This window comes from Lolium perenne, chromosome 3 (assembly GCF_019359855.2).
Source record: "Lolium perenne isolate Kyuss_39 chromosome 3, Kyuss_2.0, whole genome shotgun sequence".
NCBI lineage: Eukaryota > Viridiplantae > Streptophyta > Magnoliopsida > Poales > Poaceae > Lolium > Lolium perenne.
The window spans coordinates 192391244-192409125 of record NC_067246.2 but is presented as its reverse complement, the minus strand read 5'-3'; the positions used below and the strand labels follow the sequence as shown (position 1 = coordinate 192409125).

The window sequence follows — 17882 nt, the reverse complement described above, 5'->3', positions numbered from 1 at the left end:
TCGCCCCGGTTATCAGAACCGGAGTGGAGGAAACTCCAAGCCAGGAGGCTACAACAACAACTACTACAACCGCGCTCCACCCCGAGCCCCTAACAACAACAACACCAACACCAACACCGCTCCCAGAACCGGAAGCAATGCCGTTCCCGTTGCGAACAAGCAGGACAAGACCACTATCACTTGTTATGAGTGTGGTGTAGTGGGGCACTACTCCAACGAGTGTCCCAAGCGTCTTGCCAAGCTCGCCGGCAACACCGCTGCACCTGCTCAGCAACAACGCCGTGTCTCCACCGGCAAGAAGTTCGCCCCCAACAATCCCAACAACCGCAACGGCCGCCTCTACCACATGAACGCTGAAGAAGCCCAGGAAGCACCAGATGTTGTACTGGGTATGTTTTCTGTCAACCACATCCCTGCCAGAGTGTTGTTTGATTCCGGAGCATCTCATTCTTTTGTCACCGAAGACTTTGCATCAACAAGTAAAATTCAACCCCTCAGTTTGAAGCATGTTATGATAGTCCAAATCCCCGGATCAACCACCAAAGCCAGAAAATTTTGCAAAAATGTGCCAATCAAAATCCATGATGTAGATTTCTTTGCAAATCTAATCATACTTGGAACCAAAGGTTTGGAAGTTGTCCTAGGAATGGACTGGATGTCCAAGCACAATGGATTGATAGACTGTGCCAAGAAAGCCATAACCATGACTAGCAGCACCGGTATCGTAGTTGAGCACGTCTCTGAAAAACTACCCAGAAAATTCACCTGCAACCAAAGTGTATCCAAGCCAACTCTGGATCAAATCAGAGTCGTTTGTCGCTACCCTGATGTGTTTCCGGATGATCTACCCGGTATGCCCCCGGATCGGGATATCGAGTTTATCATCGAGTTAATCCCCGGAACTGGACCCATCGCCCAGAGAGCTTACAGCATGAACGCAACCGAGCTTGTGGAGCTGAAGAAGCAAATAGATGACATGTTAGCCAAAGGTTTGATTAGACCAAGTGCATCCCCCTGGTTAGATCCCCCGTCTTGTTTGTAGACAAGAAAGATGGTGCAAATCGTTTATGCACGGACTATCGTAAGCTTAACGATGTCACCATAAAAAACAAATACCCCTTACCCAAGATAGAAGACTTGTTTGACCAACTCACCGGATCCCGAGTTTTCTCCAAGATTGATCTTAGAACTGGATACCACCAACTGAAGATCCGAGCCACCGACATTCCAAAAACTGCCTTTACCACCAGATATGGGTTGTATGAGTACAACGTCATGTCGTTTGGACTGACCAATGCCCCCGCTTATTTCATGAATCTCATGAATAAGATCTTCATGAACTTTTTGGACAAGTTTGTCGTTGTATTCATCGACGACATTCTCGTCTACTCCAAGTCCGAAGAGGAACATGAACAGCATTTGGAGATTGTCCTAGAAACCCTTAGACAACACAAGTTGTATGCCAAGTTTAGCAAGTGTGAGTTTTGGCTGGAAGAAGTTGGATTCCTCGGACACATCTTGTCCGCAGGAGGAATTGCCGTAGATCCCGCCAAAATCAAAACTGTTATGGAATGGCAAGCCCCAACCACACAAACCGAGGTCCGCGCTTTTCTTGGATTAGCCGGATATTACCGCAGATTTGTAGAAGGTTTTTCGAGCATCGCTCGACCAATGACCCAACTGCTGAAAAAGGACAGAAAGTTTGAGTGGACCGACAAATGCGAAGAGAGCTTTCAACAGCTCAAGAGTAGACTGACAACAGCCCCAATCCTGATCATGCCAGATATCGCAAAGCCCTTTGACGTATATTGCGACGCCTCCAAGACTGGACTTGGATGCGTGCTTATGCAAGAAGGCAAGGTTGTATCCTACCTTTCAAGACAGCTCAAGTAACATGAACAGAACTACCCAACCCACGACCTCGAGCTTGCAGCCGTGGTGTTAGCCCTGAAAGTTTGGCGTCATTACCTCATGGGTAATCGCTGTGAGATCTACTCCAACCACAAAAGCCTCAAATACATATTCACCCAGAAAGAGTTGAACATGAGACAACGCCGATGGATCGAACTGATAAAGGATTACGACATGGAGATTCACTACCACCCCGGCAAGGCCAATGTGGTAGCGGATGCTTTGAGTCGACTGCCGTGCCAGTTGAACTCCATGCTCGCAACCGAACAGCCCAGCTTGCATCAAGAGTTTGAACAGTTCAGACTTGAACTTGTTAGTGAAGGATTCCTAGCCAGCATCGAACTGCAACCCACCTTGGTTAGTCAGATCAAGGAAGCCCAGAAAGACAACACTAGCATTGACGGAATCAAGAAACAGATAGCCGCAGGAAAAGCCCCCGGATTCACCGTAGACGAAGCCGGAGTTCTTTGGTACAAAGAACGTCTCTGCGTACCCTCGGACTCCGACTTGAAACAAGTCATTCTGCAAGAAGCCCATGACACCCTTTATTCAATCCACCCCGGAGGTACCAAGATGTACCAAGACTTAAAAGAACAATTTTGGTGGCACGGAATGAAGAGAGAGATCGGTAGCTATATCGCTAAGTGTGACATCTGTCAGAGAGTCAAGGCAGAACATCAACGACCCGCCGGATTGTTACAACCCCTCCAGATTCCAGAATGGAAATGGGACTCCGTAGGAATGGACTTTATCACCGGACTGCCCAAATCCAGCAAAGGCAATGATTCAATATGGGTAGTTGTCGATAGATTGACCAAAGTCGCCCATTTCATCGCCGTCAAAACCACCTATTAAGGCCCAAAGTTAGCTGAACTTTACATCTCCAGAATAGTCGCTCTGCACGGAACCCCCAAATCGATAGTGTCAGATAGAGGATCACAGTTCACCTCAAGGTTCTGGCAGAAAGTGCATGAAGGACTAGGCACTCGCTTAAATTTCAGCACCACCTACCACCCTCAGACCGACGGACAGACTGAGAGAGTAAACCAGATACTGGAAGACATGCTTAGAGCATGCGTACTGGAATACGGATCCAAGTGGGAAGACTGCCTACCTTACGCAGAATTCTCTTACAACAATAGTTACCAAGCCAGCCTACAGATGGCCCCCTTTGAAGCCTTGTACGGAAGGAAATGCCGTACCCCCTGAACTGGTCAGAAGTCGGAGAGAGCCAAGTTTTCGGCCCAGATGTTCTTCGTGAAGCCGAAGAGAAGGTCCACAAGATCCGCGAGTACCTCAAGACAGCGCAATCGAGACAGAAGAGCTACGCCGACAAGAGACGTCGGGAGATGACCTTTGAGATCGGAGACTTCGTCTATCTCAAAGTATCCCCCTTGAAAGGAATGCAAAGATTCCAGCTGAAAGGAAAGCTTGCACCCCGCTATGTTGGACCTTTCCAAGTCCTTAGCCGCCGAGGTGAAGTATCTTACCAATTGGAGCTACCCGAAGAGATGTCGGCTGTGCACGATGTGTTTCACATCTCACTTCTCCGGAAGTGCCTTGAAGTCCCGGAGAAGACCGAAGTGTTCAAGAACATCGATCACCGATCGGTGGATATCAACAAGGATCTGACTCACCGCGAAGTGCCGATTCGCATCCTGGAAGAAGCTTACCGAACCACCCGCACCCGAAGCATCAAGTTTCTGAAGATCCAATGGAGCAATCATACCGAGGAAGAAGCCACATGGGAACGCGAAGACTTCATGAAGAAGGAGTACCCAGATCTCTTTAGTACCTAACTTTCTTTTCGATCTCGGGACGAGATCTTTTGTAAGGGGGAAGGGTTTGTAACACCCCAAATTTCAATAAAAAGAAAGTTAGAGAATTTCAGAAAGCAAAATTTCAAACCAACAAAAACTTTTCTATTTGCATATAGTACCATGCATAGGACTTGTGCATTTGAGTGATATGCCATGATGATTGTTATTACTTGTATTTGATATGCTCTAAAACCCTAGTGTGATCATATGAAGATCACCAACCAAATAAATCAAAGAGGAAGAAATTCCATTAAATGGAAAACCCTAAAAACCCTCACATATGCCCTATGGCATTTTTATAAATTTTGACCCTAGACCTATTTGGTCTTCACCATTAGTTGAGTAATGTTATTAAACACTTACTACAACTTTTGGAATCAAGGATTCACAATTCAAATGGATTTCAAACACAAATCCCACTCACATAGGATAATGGTCAAAACTGAAATTTATAGTCTGATCACCACTTTGAGCCCTTGCCATTCATTTTTCCCAAACCAACTCTTGCTAACTCTTTGCACCATTTCAAAGTCAACATCAAGGTGAACAACTTTGATGAAGATCACCCTGCCAAAATCATCTTGGATCATGAGCAAGGCTCATCCAAAGTCCCAACTTTTTAACATATGCAACATTCCCCACTTAGCCATTTTGGCAAATTTTTGAATTCTAAAAATTCCACCACCACCTCAAATCACCTCTGGTCAATTACAACTAATATCAACACTCACTTTTCAAACACATTCACCATTTGAATTATTTCAAATTTGGACAATTTTGTAAATTCCGAAACCGGGCACTATTTGCAACTATTGCAAATAGTGATTCTACACACCTAATCTAAACCAAAGCTATTCTACCTTGTCCCCTGGCCCCCTGGCCCCCTCTAACCCTAAGTGCTGCATAGAAACCCTAGGGAGAGAGAGAGAGCAAGCAAAGACATGGCCATGCCGGCCCATGCCGGCCATGTTCTTCTCCCTCTCCTCTCCTTGCACCACTGCCCTGGCCACCTCGCCACCGTGCGCCAACGCACCTCCTACGCCACCCTAGCATCGCCATTGTCACGCTCGAGGACGACACACGCCGGCCGACGCGCGCCCTGGACGCGCTCACCATGCCGGTGACGTCGCGCGTGGACATGCGCGCGGACGTCACAGTACACGCGCCACGCAGCCACCTCGCTCACGCCCTGGCCCCGCTCGCAACACCTTGAGCCTCACCGTGACACCGCGACGCCGATGGACACGCCCTCGACCACGACCCGCACCCGCCGTCGCCGGAGAAGCCAACCCTGGTCCGCCGCGGGCGTGACAGACGCGGAAGCGAGGCGACCAAACCAGCCACCCCCTACCCTAGCTGTCGCCGCCAAACGACTCGCCAGGAACCGCAGAACAGCGCCACGCCCTCGCCTAGCTCGATAGACCACCGGAGCAGCCGCGCCATGGTCGACCTTGCCACTGCCCCGCAGCACCCTTGCTCGCCTATAAAAGGAGACCTCTCCTCGTCGATCTGAGCACACCATCACCTTCCCCTCTTCTCACTCGACCGCCAGAACCACTCCACCGTCGACATTAGCCACTGACGCCGCCCAATCGAAGCCTCACTGCCGCCAGACGCCGCGGAAGCTCGCCGTCGATTGGAGCCGTTCCAGGAGCCGCCGCTGGTACAAGGAGCTTCGCCGTCGACTACACCTTCCCCGAGCATACTGCCATCCCTCGCTGGAGCCCTGGTTAGCCCGCCGACCCCCTACTGCCGCCGCCGCAACGTCGGGTTCTCGTCGGAGACGACGATGAACCACGGCCGTAGATCCGCGATCTAATCCAACGCCCCAGCTTCGCCCATACCGTTTCGGGTTTAAACGCCCACTGACGGGTGGCCCCCGCTGTCAGGCAGCCCGCGCGGCACTGGACCGTGGCTGGGCTGGCCTTGGGCCGTTTAAATTGAATCTGGCCCGTTTAGTTTTCCCGCCGGCCCTTTAATTCAAATCTGGTTTAAATATTTACAAATGAATTTCAATACTGCCTCCACTTTGAAAATCAATAGATTCAAATTGGCTAAACCAAATTTGATGAACTTTATATGGTTGGAAAGCTACTGAAATTATCTAGCCAATGCCACTGGCCTCATGGCCAGATTCTTTGTAGAATAAATGTGGTAAAAATAACAAGACAGGGACTTTTCCCTATTCAAATAATTCTTAAAAATCAACTAAAATAGATATTAAGTTAATTCCAACTCTAATAGCTCACATTTGACTTACACTAATTGTTTATGCAATAAAATGGTGTGGTCACTTTGCATGATCATGCCCTAGTTTAATTAATGGATCATTTGACTAGTTTAACTAGTTGATATTGTCCAAAACTATTAAAGTAAATTATGTGGAGTATTACACTTCATTTAAACTTGTCTCACATGAATTTATGGGATATTTGGACCCCTGGTCCCAAACTCTCTTATATGAATTACTTGAGATTTAAATCAAATGTAGTGTTATTTAAATAGTATGAGGTGATCTACCTCATTTAAATCCTTTTCACCAATGATGATGATGAACATTTGACTTAGGTCAATATGAGTTCATACATGATTGTTTGAGAAATTAAATCTTAAGAAGATGTCAATGAGAGGAAATTATTTCTCAAGAACCCTATGGAAACTATCATTTACATATGAAATACAAAGAAGTGAATTCTATTTAAATCCCACAACCCATGCACTCTAGTTAATTTATTTGTGTGCATAGACTAGTTTGTGTGTTGTATGTGATGTATGGAATAGCCATTGAATTAGTGAGTAATTATACTCGTATTCCAATTTAGACGGTAGCACCGGAGAGTACGCCGAAGAAGAAGGTTGCTACCAAGAGGAGGAGGAGGAACAGTTTGAGAACTACCAAGGCAAGCTAATATTCTTGCAAAGTGCAAAGCCCCTTGGGGCAAGGCACCATGTTTCTTATCTTTTCTTATATGAACCCATCCCAAGTTTTTACTTTACAAGTTTTTACTTGTTTTCTAAATGAGTTACTTTGATAGTTAACTTTGGTCCAAGTACAAGTTGATTACTAGAGTAGTGAGTTAGTCTTCTCCAAGCAAAGCAAGTTAGCACCCCTCATGAATTAGAGCTAGTGCTAATGAATTAAAACTTGACTACTCTAGATGGGAACAATGTGAATTTGAAGTGATTTTGAAACCTTGGAATGAAGATGCATTCCATTGAATGATTTTTGAAGGTGAATGTGAACAAGAGAAGATGGTGATTTTTGATAAAACAATGAGGTTGGTTTGAATGCGATACCTTTCCAATTATTAAGTACCCCCACAATACCTGATTATGGGTAGGGCTTAACTGGAAGTTTATGCTTCTTAGTATGGGTTCCCTCTAAACAAGCGTCATCGGGGTTATGCCGAAAGCTGCCTCTACCACAAAAGAAATGATATGATATGACGCGAAATGAGGTGAATGTCCGGCCCAAGCCCTGTGCGATTCCTGTGCTGATGCTTGGTCTTCACTGGGAGGCCAAGCTCATGGGGAGAGGTGCTCATACTAGGATTTGTAAGTGAAAGGTTATGGTTGATGATCCGCGTACTGTGTTACGATGATTCGGGGTAATCCCGACGGATGAAATCAAATGTTGTGGCACAAGTGTGCAACCTCTGCAGAGTGTAAACCTATTCGAATAGCCGCGTCCACGGTTACGGACGGTTGGAAAGGCCATACAGTTTCCGATGTCATATCTTTGAAAATGATGTTGAAAAGGATGATGGTGAAATGACTTGTGGTGAATTGAATTGAAATCACCACTTGAATGGTGGGAATGACACTAATGTTCCCATTTGAGTTAGTTAGCACTTGAATAAGTTTTTCTCAAACTTTGTGAACTAAAACTAGCTTTATGCAAATAAACTAGAGCTTAGCAAACCCTACTAGAATGTCTAGCACTTACATTAGTATTAGTTTGCGAGTACTCAACGTACTCACGGCTTTGTCCCTGGCTATTCAAATGGCCAGAGTATGAAGATGATCAAGGAGATGACCAGCAGGACGCCTACGACAACTAAGCGCCTTCCGACGTCAAGCGTTGGCCTGTGGACTAGAGAGTCCTTGTATCTTACGCTTCCGCTATGTTGAATTATGAACTTGTGTTTGTTCGTTGATCAATAGATCAACTATTCGTGTAATATGGATCATGTGATTCCAAATTTGTAAGACTTATGGTTTGTAATGAATGATGACTGTGATACTTAACTATTATGCCTCGCAACAACAATATTCCTGGGATTGCGATGTATGACATAATAGGCATTCGGACTTAAAAATCCGGGTGTTGACAAGTTGGTATCAGAGCCATTGTTTGACCTTAGAAGACCTTAGTTAGAATGGGCGTTCTGAAAAATTTAACTTTGAAATCAAATGAAAGAAATTATTTGTGAAAATTTACTACACTCTTGTCTTTGAGACTTTGCCAAAATTTGATGAATCATGCCTATCTTATTTGAATCAACTTAAAACTTTGCCACACTTTGCACTCTCTAACTTAATGCTACTTGTTGTTTGAATCTACGTGCTACGATGTGAGCTATGATGTGTTCTATGTGTATGTTCTATGTGTATGAAATTGCTATTATTGTGTTGAAAACTGTTTAACTAAGGCAAGAATTTTCATGGTTTTAACAGAAGTCAACAAGTGGCGCCCCTCACGCTGGCGCCACACCTCACTATGTGGCGCCCATGGCATCGGCGCCACATATGTTGATTATATGTCAAAAACATCCAGGGACTCCGGACGCTTGGTCCTTAGCCGTTTTGGCGAGGCTGTTTGTGTGGCGCCGATGCTACGGGCGCCACAACGGCTAAGTCCCAGACGATTTGTCTTACAATATGTTTTGGGCAATTATAAGTGCATGTGTGACGCCGATGGGAGCGGCGCCACACATCCTGCCACATCGGATCGGCGCACTAGCTCAGCGTCGAGGGCGCCACGTCGGCTGGAAGAGTGGCGCCGAAGGCCCGGGCACCACTCGGGCATGTGTGGCGCCCATGAGAGGGGCGCCACACAAAAGGGTTAAATGATGAAATAGTTTATATGCTATAGTTGCAACAAAGAGTTATTTTTGTGTAAATCACCGGACTGCGTCGGGACGTCACAGACCGGTTGTTGAACGGAGTTCTCCATAATTTTTCCACTCATAATAAAATAAATAAAAACCAAAAAGAAACGAACACAAACAATTTTCTCCTCGTATTACGCGTGTTGGGTGAGTGCTTGCGCAAAAACCAACACAGTTCCCCATCCCCGATAACGGCGGTTCCACCCCGCCGCGAGCCCGCGAAACCCTAGCGCCTCCGTACGCCGCCGGCGATGTCGGACTACCCCTTCTACCCATACGTCCCCGATTCCCCAGGCGAGGGTGCGCCGCCGAGGTATTCTTCGCACGAGATCGACCTCATCGCGGCCCGCTACGCCGGCGACTCGTTCCCCGTCCACTCCGCCTCCGGGGCATTCGACCTGCATGTCGGCGCGAGGCGACCAGCCGATGGTGAGTGCAGCCCATGCCCATCTCCTCTTCTGTTAAGTGGCGGCGTTCTACCGCGTTTATTGGATAATGCTACTGAGTTTTATCGGATACACGGTTCACCGAGTAGCAACCCCGTTGTGGAATTTGGTGGTATCAACATGTGCTAGTAGTAGTTGGCATAATTGTGTGTCTGCGTATTGTTACTGTTTCTCTAATGTATACTAGTAGGATTCATGGACACATTGCTGATTTCATACATTAGGCGAACCATGAGGCTACCTGAATCTAGATAGATGTTTTCGTTTGAAACACAGTAGAGATTGGATAAGGAGAAAGGCCACTAGCGTCTATGCGGTTATGTCTGTCTTGTAGTCGGTTGTTCAGCGTTCGCACAAGTGAGATGTTGGGTCAGATGATTTTTTTCAAGGGCTAGTTGCTGTATGACCGTAGCAATACGAGATCAGCCACCTATCCCCCCCTGCCCCTTTAGTCGGAGAAGCTTCCAATAGTTCTTTATTGGGTATCTTGTACTCCGCGTCAATTCGCTTTGGGGGCTTGCCCAAGTTGAAGGAAACTATGTGGTAGATTTTGATGGGTTTTGTAGTGCTAAGAATTTCATTCGGTGTGTGAAGGTTTGTCTCTTTTTTTTTCCAGATATATATCTCACAATCTTGCATGCAGAATAAGCTTAAAGTAGCATCATTGAATTTTGAAAGGGAAGTTTGGATCTTACACAGTTTCCAGATTGAGACGAGGATGAATAAACTATCTAATTCTCATGCTGGACGGTGTTACTTTTTATCACATAAGTGAATTTACGGCTTCTCTTTGTTTTGTGTTGTGGCGACGTAGAATTTGGAGCATATTTGTGTATAATTCTTCAGAAAACAAAACGCAAGTCTAATTTTTAAATTTCTAGAGACTGCTCCCTGGTGTTATCTTTATGTGCTTATGCAAGACTATTTTTGAGGTGTTAGAGATATCTCCCTTGATGGCCTGCAAATGATCTTACGTCTTGTCTGTGCTTCTGTAACGAAACACACAACTTATGTTAGTGCTAAATTTTCAAGTATGAGGCTGCTTAATATATTTGTTTCCTCATAACTTCTCTATCAGTGCTATTATTTTTTATTTGATAATAATTTTACTACCATTCATTTCAGTATTTATTATTACTACTATTTATTCCTAGTATAGGGTTGTCTAATACCGCTAGCTTATAAAGTTCTTTTTGTATATCTACTATAGTTCTCTATCATCAATCTATTATGGGAAGTCATAGTACTATTGGGCAGAGGGAGGCTTTATATTCTCCAAACACTATGGTCAAACGCCCTAGGCTTGAAAGCAGCCTTCCTATCTACCCAGAGCGACCTGGGGAAAAGATTTGTGCCTTCTATATGAGAAGCAGAACATGTATGTATGGAGAAGCCTGCAAATTTCACCATCCACAATGGGTTCCAGAGGGTGGGATTCCATATTGGAAAGAGGTGATTATTTTCCCTTATAATGTTCTACTGGTCTAAATATTCTATGTCGGTTTATAGTATTTTTAAAAATTTATATTTCTGAAAATGATAACTGTATTGCCATTAATACTGCTGGCCAAGGATTACGAGTTGAGCAAAGTCTCAGGTAACGGCTCATGGACTAGTAGTCGCGAGTAGTCACGATCAGCAACGACTAGTCAAGGTTTCAGTTGGAACGCCAGTACTAACTCATAGACTAGTCTCACGACTAGTCTTGACTTGTCGATGGACTGTTAATCCTTGCTGTTTGCAGTGACAATAATCGGTAGTTTTGGTCATGCTTGTTTTCCGTGAAATAACTTTGCGGCAAGAATCAAGAAAGTCAAGTTTCTAGTAATGGGATTGACAGCATCAACGTGAAGAACGGTAGTCACTGGATTCATTCTAATATTGATGCTAGGGTTCTTTCTCACTCCCATCAGGCGCTATTAGGCTGTTGTTTTGGTCGTGATTACATATATTTGAGCCTCAAATAAAGCAAAAACCATCCTACTTCAGTATGCATGAAAGATTTACTATTAACCCATGCAAATTGATCCAGTTATGTTTAACGATAAATAATATCAGTTACATCCACCTTGCTGCTACAATTAACAATGCTTAGCAGCTGCAGCAAAGATAGTTTCGAGTGTAAGCCCGTCTTAAGTACATAGATTTAAACAAAGATCTTTTTGACAAAATAAGTGTGAACAAAATGTGTGACTATATCTCCTATTCAGCTCTTTGAAGCATATAGTATATGCTGTTTGAAGCATATGCACATGTCTGGGCCTTCTGTTTTGTGCCATGGCTATAATTCCACTAGAATATTAAGTCGTTAATAGTTGAGTGACTTGAGTCAAGTTTCAGCGATAGGGATATTCCAGGCGCGAACCTCATAATAAAGAATTGACTATCACCATTCTTAGTAAATCCTAAATCGTGTAGCTTATATCCGTGATCTTATGGTTTCTCTTGATCTTGTACACAGCAATGTTAAGCATGTGCCATTACTGGTCATCACGTAACACATTTATTATGTTTATACTGTTATAGATGAATCACTAATGATACATGACAATATATGGTCCTAGTATGCTTGTCTGCTTGTGGTTAGTAAATTTGGGGTGCATTTGACAAAGAACTTCATTTGCCACTTATAGACATATCAAATTATTGAATTAACTCGCAACCTCTTTTTCCTGGCGTAGTAGTAATATTTTACTGGAAGCAGTAGATATTCTCCTTAACTTCTTGCTGTGTCGATTGTATGTAACTGACCTGATTCCGTTGCGCTACACAGCGATGGCAAACAGACTCAGAAGTCAGAACTAGTCAGCTATGCTTGATCCCTTACTAAATACATTTGCAGTTTGGATCTACCTAATAGTAAAACATATTTTCCTTAGAAAAAGACCCCTGTTAGATCTTAGATGGTTTTTCCAGTGATGTAATTATTCCACTGTTGGGTTCAAAATTTTCTTACCCGAAATGATATAATTGCATTCACCCCTCTGCTCTTGTTCAAACAGAAAAAAATACTATTCCATTCTCTGCTCTTGTTTAAACAGAAAAAAAAAACTATTCCATGTGTATGGCGTCAGAGAACTCATCTAGCTTCAGATCATTTTAAGATAGTTATCATCGATGATATAAGTATAGTTTGCAGATCACTTAGAATTCTCTTGAGGTTGCTGTTCTATGCGATGTCTGCACAAGAGACAGAACTCATCTAGCTTCAGATCTTTCACTGGTTATATATATTTTTGGAACCACCTTGCTTGAAACTGTTCTGCCTCTGATTTGGATTTGCTTATCTATTTTGTTGTTTTTTAGTCTTCTAGGAGTACCCTGGCAGTTGAACCTTGTGTCTTGTATTCCTCCAAAAGTTTTTTTTTACCCTCTTGCTTGTTTAAAACTCATTTTTACAGGCTCAGAATGTTGATGAATCCTATCCGGAACGACCAGGGGAACCAGATTGTCCAGTAAGCACTTCATAGTCGTATGTCAGAATCTAGCTGGTCAACCAGTATGTTCATAAAACTGTTATTGATGGTGCAGTTTTTTATAAAGAATAACGAGTGTAAGTTTGGATCGAAATGCAAGTTCAACCATCCAAAGGAAACGGATAATGCAACAGTTGCTGGAACAGGCGATGAAGTAAGTTATTTTTATTTGTTAACTGGAGCCTTAATAATCCTGAATCTCAATGTGTGTGTGTTGTGTTTTGACCGCAGGAGTCTATAGCATTTGATAATTCTACCTTGCCACTGAAGCCTAATGAGCCTTGTCCGGTAAAAGGCTATACTCTCTCTCTCTCTCTCTCTCTCTCTCTCTCTCTCTCTCTCTCTCTCTCTCTCTCGTATATGGGTAAAAAACTGTTTTTAATTGTATTTTCGTATTTCAGTACTATCCAAAAGGCAAATGCAAATTTAAAGCAAATTGTAAGTTCAGTCATGGCAATGGTACGAAGGTTCCTTCCAGTGGAAATGAATCTGAAAATAAAGCAACTGTTGAAGCAGAAGGGCACAACGGTGCAGCTGATGATTCAGTTTCAGCAAAGAAGATAACAACAGTTGCTAAGGAGCATAACTCAAAGGGACTGCCTATCAGACCAGTATGTGTTTCAAGTGTTACTTTTTTCTGTCTAGACCACTAAGTTTTAACTCTACAACCAATACCTGTCTTTCATTTATTAATGGTGTCAATATGCCCATGACTGTAATTCAAGTTAATGATTTTAATCGCTCACTGTGTTAGGGAGATACTGACATATCAGTTTTCAACTAAAACTTTACCTGCAAAAAAGTATTGAACATAAATATTATTTATATAATATTGCTCTCTCTACAAGTTCTTTTATGGTAGACTATAGTATTCTGGGACTTGCAAACTACTGGTATATCTTGATGGTATATAAAATTATATATTGGAATTTCATACCTTGCTATCCGGATCCAAGTAAAATAGCATCTTTCTTGTTTGGTGAATACCTTTTCTCTTCATGTATTACAGGGTGAAGTTGATTGCTCATTCTATATTAAGACGGGCAGGTACCATATTCTCAAGAAAAACACCTGCTATTTTCAGTTGATTCACGTGTGTGACTTTGCATATTCGCTTGGGGCGTCTTGATCTCACATTTCCTTTTGTTCATCTACAGCTGCATGTATGGTTCATTATGTCGGTTCAACCATCCTGAACAACATGGTCGACAATTACAAGGTTCGTTTGTTTTTGCCTTGGTTGAACTGAACACTTGTTCGTACAACGCATGCCGAAAGTAAAAGCTTAATCCATAACCTAGGGATCTAACTCGTACTGGTCCCGTCAAAAGACTCGGTCGTACCTCCCACGAAAGAAACAGAGGCAGCGGCTAGGGTACAAACCCTATCAGCCGCCTCCATCTGCCTTGTCCTCACCGTCTACGACCAGGAATCGATGGGTCCCCGCCTCCTCTGCTTGCCACTCCGGTGGCTGGAGGAGGTGTGGACCTCGGACCTGCGCTCGGCTCTGTAGAAAGGCCCCTAAAGTTAGAGTTTGGTGAACCGGCATTGTCGTTATGGTGGCTATGGTGACTTTTTGCGGGACAAGAATAAGGTATACTCGCCTCTTCTTCCATCTCGTCAACGGCGATCTCGCCAGTGGCGTTGAGGAGGGCGGGGATTCGTCTGGTCGCCGCTTCCATGGAGTGGTGGATCTTGTCCAGCCTATGTGTGTGATAGGTTTGGTGTTACAAGCTTCGAATCAATTCAAGGGTACAATTGCGATGACTTCAGCTCTGGGGTGCTGGTCCTTAGGGGCATGTGCACGAAGACTTCCCGGCTGTCATCAACAATGTCAGGCCAGCTCCGGACTTCGGTAAGGGAGCGGCGATAGCGGCGCGTCGGCAGCTCACTCTGGCGTAGGGATGGCACCCACAGGGTACGGGTAGAGCCATCCCATATTCCCATACCCGTACCCGTCACTTTCATTCTTACCCGCCACCCACACCCATACTCTTCAACGGGTACAAGTTTTTCCCATACCCGTCAACCGGCAGGGTAAATGGGTACCCGCGGGTATTTACCCGCGCTTACAACACATCAAATTGATCTAAAAAATATGACTAGAGGTGAAGCGCTCGTAAATAGGGGTATAATCCTCACTAACCTACCAGCGATTGTGAGACCGAAAAGTGTGGGGTTCAGCCTAGCAACATGAAGGCATGATTAGGGGGAAAATTGAGTAGTTTACAATATTACGATGGCCCACTTGTTAAATTTAGATGGGTACATGGGTACGCGGGTATGGGCCACTCTACCCGATGGGTGATATTTCCCATTTACAAAGCCACAGGTAATACTTTGTCCCATACCCGTACTTCTAATGGGTTTTTACCCGGCGGGTACGCGGGTCATGGGTACCCATTGTCATCCCTACTCTGGCGGCAGTAGTGGTCGTTTGGTGGCCCAAGGACCTCGATGTAATGTTTATTGTATTTGGGGTGCTTTGTACTTGTGAACTCATGGAATAGATCCGGATCTTTCTAGCAACAAATAAATAAATCAAACTCGTACTGTTGTAAAACTGGGACAAATAAAACTACCAATGTTGGGTGTAAAAACTTCTTAAGCTTAAATCTTGTTTTCATTTTAACAAAGAAAATATGCTTTTCCAGACAATGACATTGGCCCTTCTGTTACACCTGCTTTGCAATGTCATAATAGAACATGTTTTGCCAAAAAAAAGCCAAACAACAAGTAGCTACATTGGCCAAAGAATCTTTGATGCAAGCCGATCTTGCCTCAAAGTCAAAGCCTTCAATTTAACAGCAACATTCTGGCCTATGTCTGTGATTTCACTTACGATTAGACAAGTACACCCATTTTGAGCATGTTTCTTAAACATGAATCTTGTTATATTACGCTGTATTACTGTGCATGTCTTTTTAATGGTGCTTTTCTGTGCTCACACAGTTCTGGATTTTCCACTAGCGGCTCCACTGGGTCTTCTTCCTACTCCACTGGGTCAATCTCTTCTTCCTACTCCACCGGGTCAATCTCTTCTTCCTACTCCTCCACTGGGTCATTCTCTTCTTGGTACTCCTCCACTGGGTCAATCTCTTCTTCCTACTCCACTGGGTCAATCTCTTCTTCCTACTCCAGCCTCCGCTGTTCCTCCCGAGATGCTAAATCCAGCTGCTAATTTCCTGCCAAACTTCGATTTTCATGCGACACATGCGCAGGTAAGCTTAAACAAGGGAATTAGAAATTGGTGTTCCCTGATGCACAAACTGATATGTTCTCCTGTAAAATACAGATTGAACCTGAGCCAATTGCCTACCCTCAGAGGCCTGGAGAAACTGTCTGTGACGTATGTAACTATCTCTGTACCAATTGCTTTGCTATATGTCCTCTACGAGTTGCACTGCTTCTACTCATTTTGCTTGTTCAATGCAGTTCTACATGAAGAGAGGATATTGTAAGTATCTTGAAAGATGCAAGTTCCACCATCCAGTTGATCGCTCTGCAGCTGATCCCGCTGCAAACTGTGAGCCTTCTCAGCAACCTGTGACGCTTACCCTTGCTGGCTTTCCAAGGAGAGAGGTAACATCCAAAAACAGTCCCACCAGCCTGTCAACAAGTTGGGATATTTACTAAGCTGTTGGTGAAGGCAGTAGTCCTTTTATCATAACATTGTTATCTAAATCAGTATGAGCTTTTACGGCGTGTACTGAATTTTTAGTTGTTCTGTCCGTTTGTTCCTGTTTGTGTGTATACCCACTCTAACGTTGATGCAAACCGACTGATAATGAATGCAGGACGCCGACATCTGTGCCTTTTACATGAAGACGGGGACATGCAGGTTTGGCGCGCTATGCAAATTTGACCACCCACCCCCTGGGGAAGCCATTGCCAAGGTGTGGTCGAAGCAGGAAGAAGGGAAGTCGTCGAAGCAGGGAGAAGAAAAGAAAGGTGGAAAGAAGAAGAAGAAGAAGAAGGTGGTCGGACCGAGCTTTGTCCTGGAAAATTAGGCCGCGACAGTCCCCCCATCCTTTGCTCGAAACACGGTGGGCGGTTAACGCTGTTTCTGTCGTGAGTTTACCCGACCTGTGATATATATAGCTGCAAGAGATTACGGATCACACACTCTACACGTTTGGTTGAACGTTGTACTCGTCAATCAAATTCTGATATGGACAGTAGCAATAGATGTCGTCATTGTGCAAATGCATGCTGTCTGGTGCAGCCATGACGTGGTATCTTGTGCATGCATGCATTGCTCGAGTCCAAGCGGCTATGCTTACACCAGGCTTAGATCGTATTGATGGCTATCTTTTCCACATGCGAGTACTGTTGCGGCGTCGTTGAAGGCTGCAACCGAGCATAGATCCAACTCGTACGCGCCAGGGAGGTTGTATCGGCGTAGATCCATGTGGCTCTCTGAATGAGCCCGGACGAACGGGGCAGCAGGGGCCAATTGCATCGCCAGGCTCCATCCACTCTGTAGGTACATCATACTACCAGGCCCTGGCGTCCTGTAGTGGGGTTGATGCAAGGGGGCGTATGTCATTTCATATGTCTTAGCTACGTCGCACTCAATCGCACTTGTGTTGAGGAAATAAAGAAGCAAGGACACGGAGCAGTGGTGCTACGTGTCAAGTGGTCATGAGTGTTGGTTTTTGCGCTGGTTACGGCGAGCACTCAAAATTATAGGAAGGGTGGCATTGCAACGGTGATCGAGTTACCTGCCTGAAAAGCCTGGCCAAGTTTGTCGTGCACCGAATACGCTCTACATCGCCCGTTCATCACCATGTCCATGACCCGTCTATGGCGATGGCGTACAGTGCGCGTTTCAGGGAGGGAGGATCAAGACAGCGACACGCAGAAGGTACGGGCAGGTTTTCCCGGCAGGAACATCGGGTCGTTACATGAGGCGACGCGAGCCCGCCAGGCAGACAATTGACCCCGTCGACGGCGACGGCGACGGCGAAGGCGCATCGAGCGCGACGACAGACGTCCCGTGATTGCGTCGATCGACGACCAACAACTCCAGTCAGTCGCGTACTGCTACGTTACGTAGCCAGGAACTGGAGGAGCGGCTGGTGGAGGACGTAGCGCATCGCGGCATCGGTAGACAGA

The 17882-nt window shown here is 44.8% G+C and overlaps 1 protein-coding gene across 1 annotated transcript; it reads left to right on the top strand.

Moving 5' to 3' along the window:
• The first annotated feature begins 8976 nt into the window (after window positions 1–8976).
• Window positions 8977–16970, top strand: LOC127342949 (zinc finger CCCH domain-containing protein 8). Its single transcript, XM_051368980.2, has 12 exons — window positions 8977–9271; window positions 10499–10740; window positions 12690–12743; window positions 12820–12918; window positions 12996–13052; window positions 13166–13375; window positions 13774–13811; window positions 13922–13983; window positions 15717–15985; window positions 16060–16113; window positions 16200–16346; window positions 16562–16970. The coding sequence occupies exons 1-12, from the start codon at window positions 9094–9096 to the stop codon at window positions 16772–16774; spliced, it is 1623 nt and encodes a 540-aa protein (XP_051224940.1). The 5' UTR covers window positions 8977–9093; the 3' UTR covers window positions 16775–16970.
• Window positions 16971–17882: the final 912 nt, after the last annotated feature.

Excerpts from the sequence above, each read along its gene's own strand:
- LOC127342949 (XM_051368980.2), top strand. The coding sequence starts at position 9,094 with ATGTCGGACTACCCCTTCTACCCATACGTCCCCGATTCCCCAGGCGAG. Across the intron at positions 13,812-13,921 it reads TTCTATATTAAGACGGGCAG|CTGCATGTATGGTTCATTAT; the intron begins GTACCATATTCT and ends GTTCATCTACAG. Across the intron at positions 15,986-16,059 it reads TTCATGCGACACATGCGCAG|ATTGAACCTGAGCCAATTGC; the intron begins GTAAGCTTAAAC and ends TGTAAAATACAG.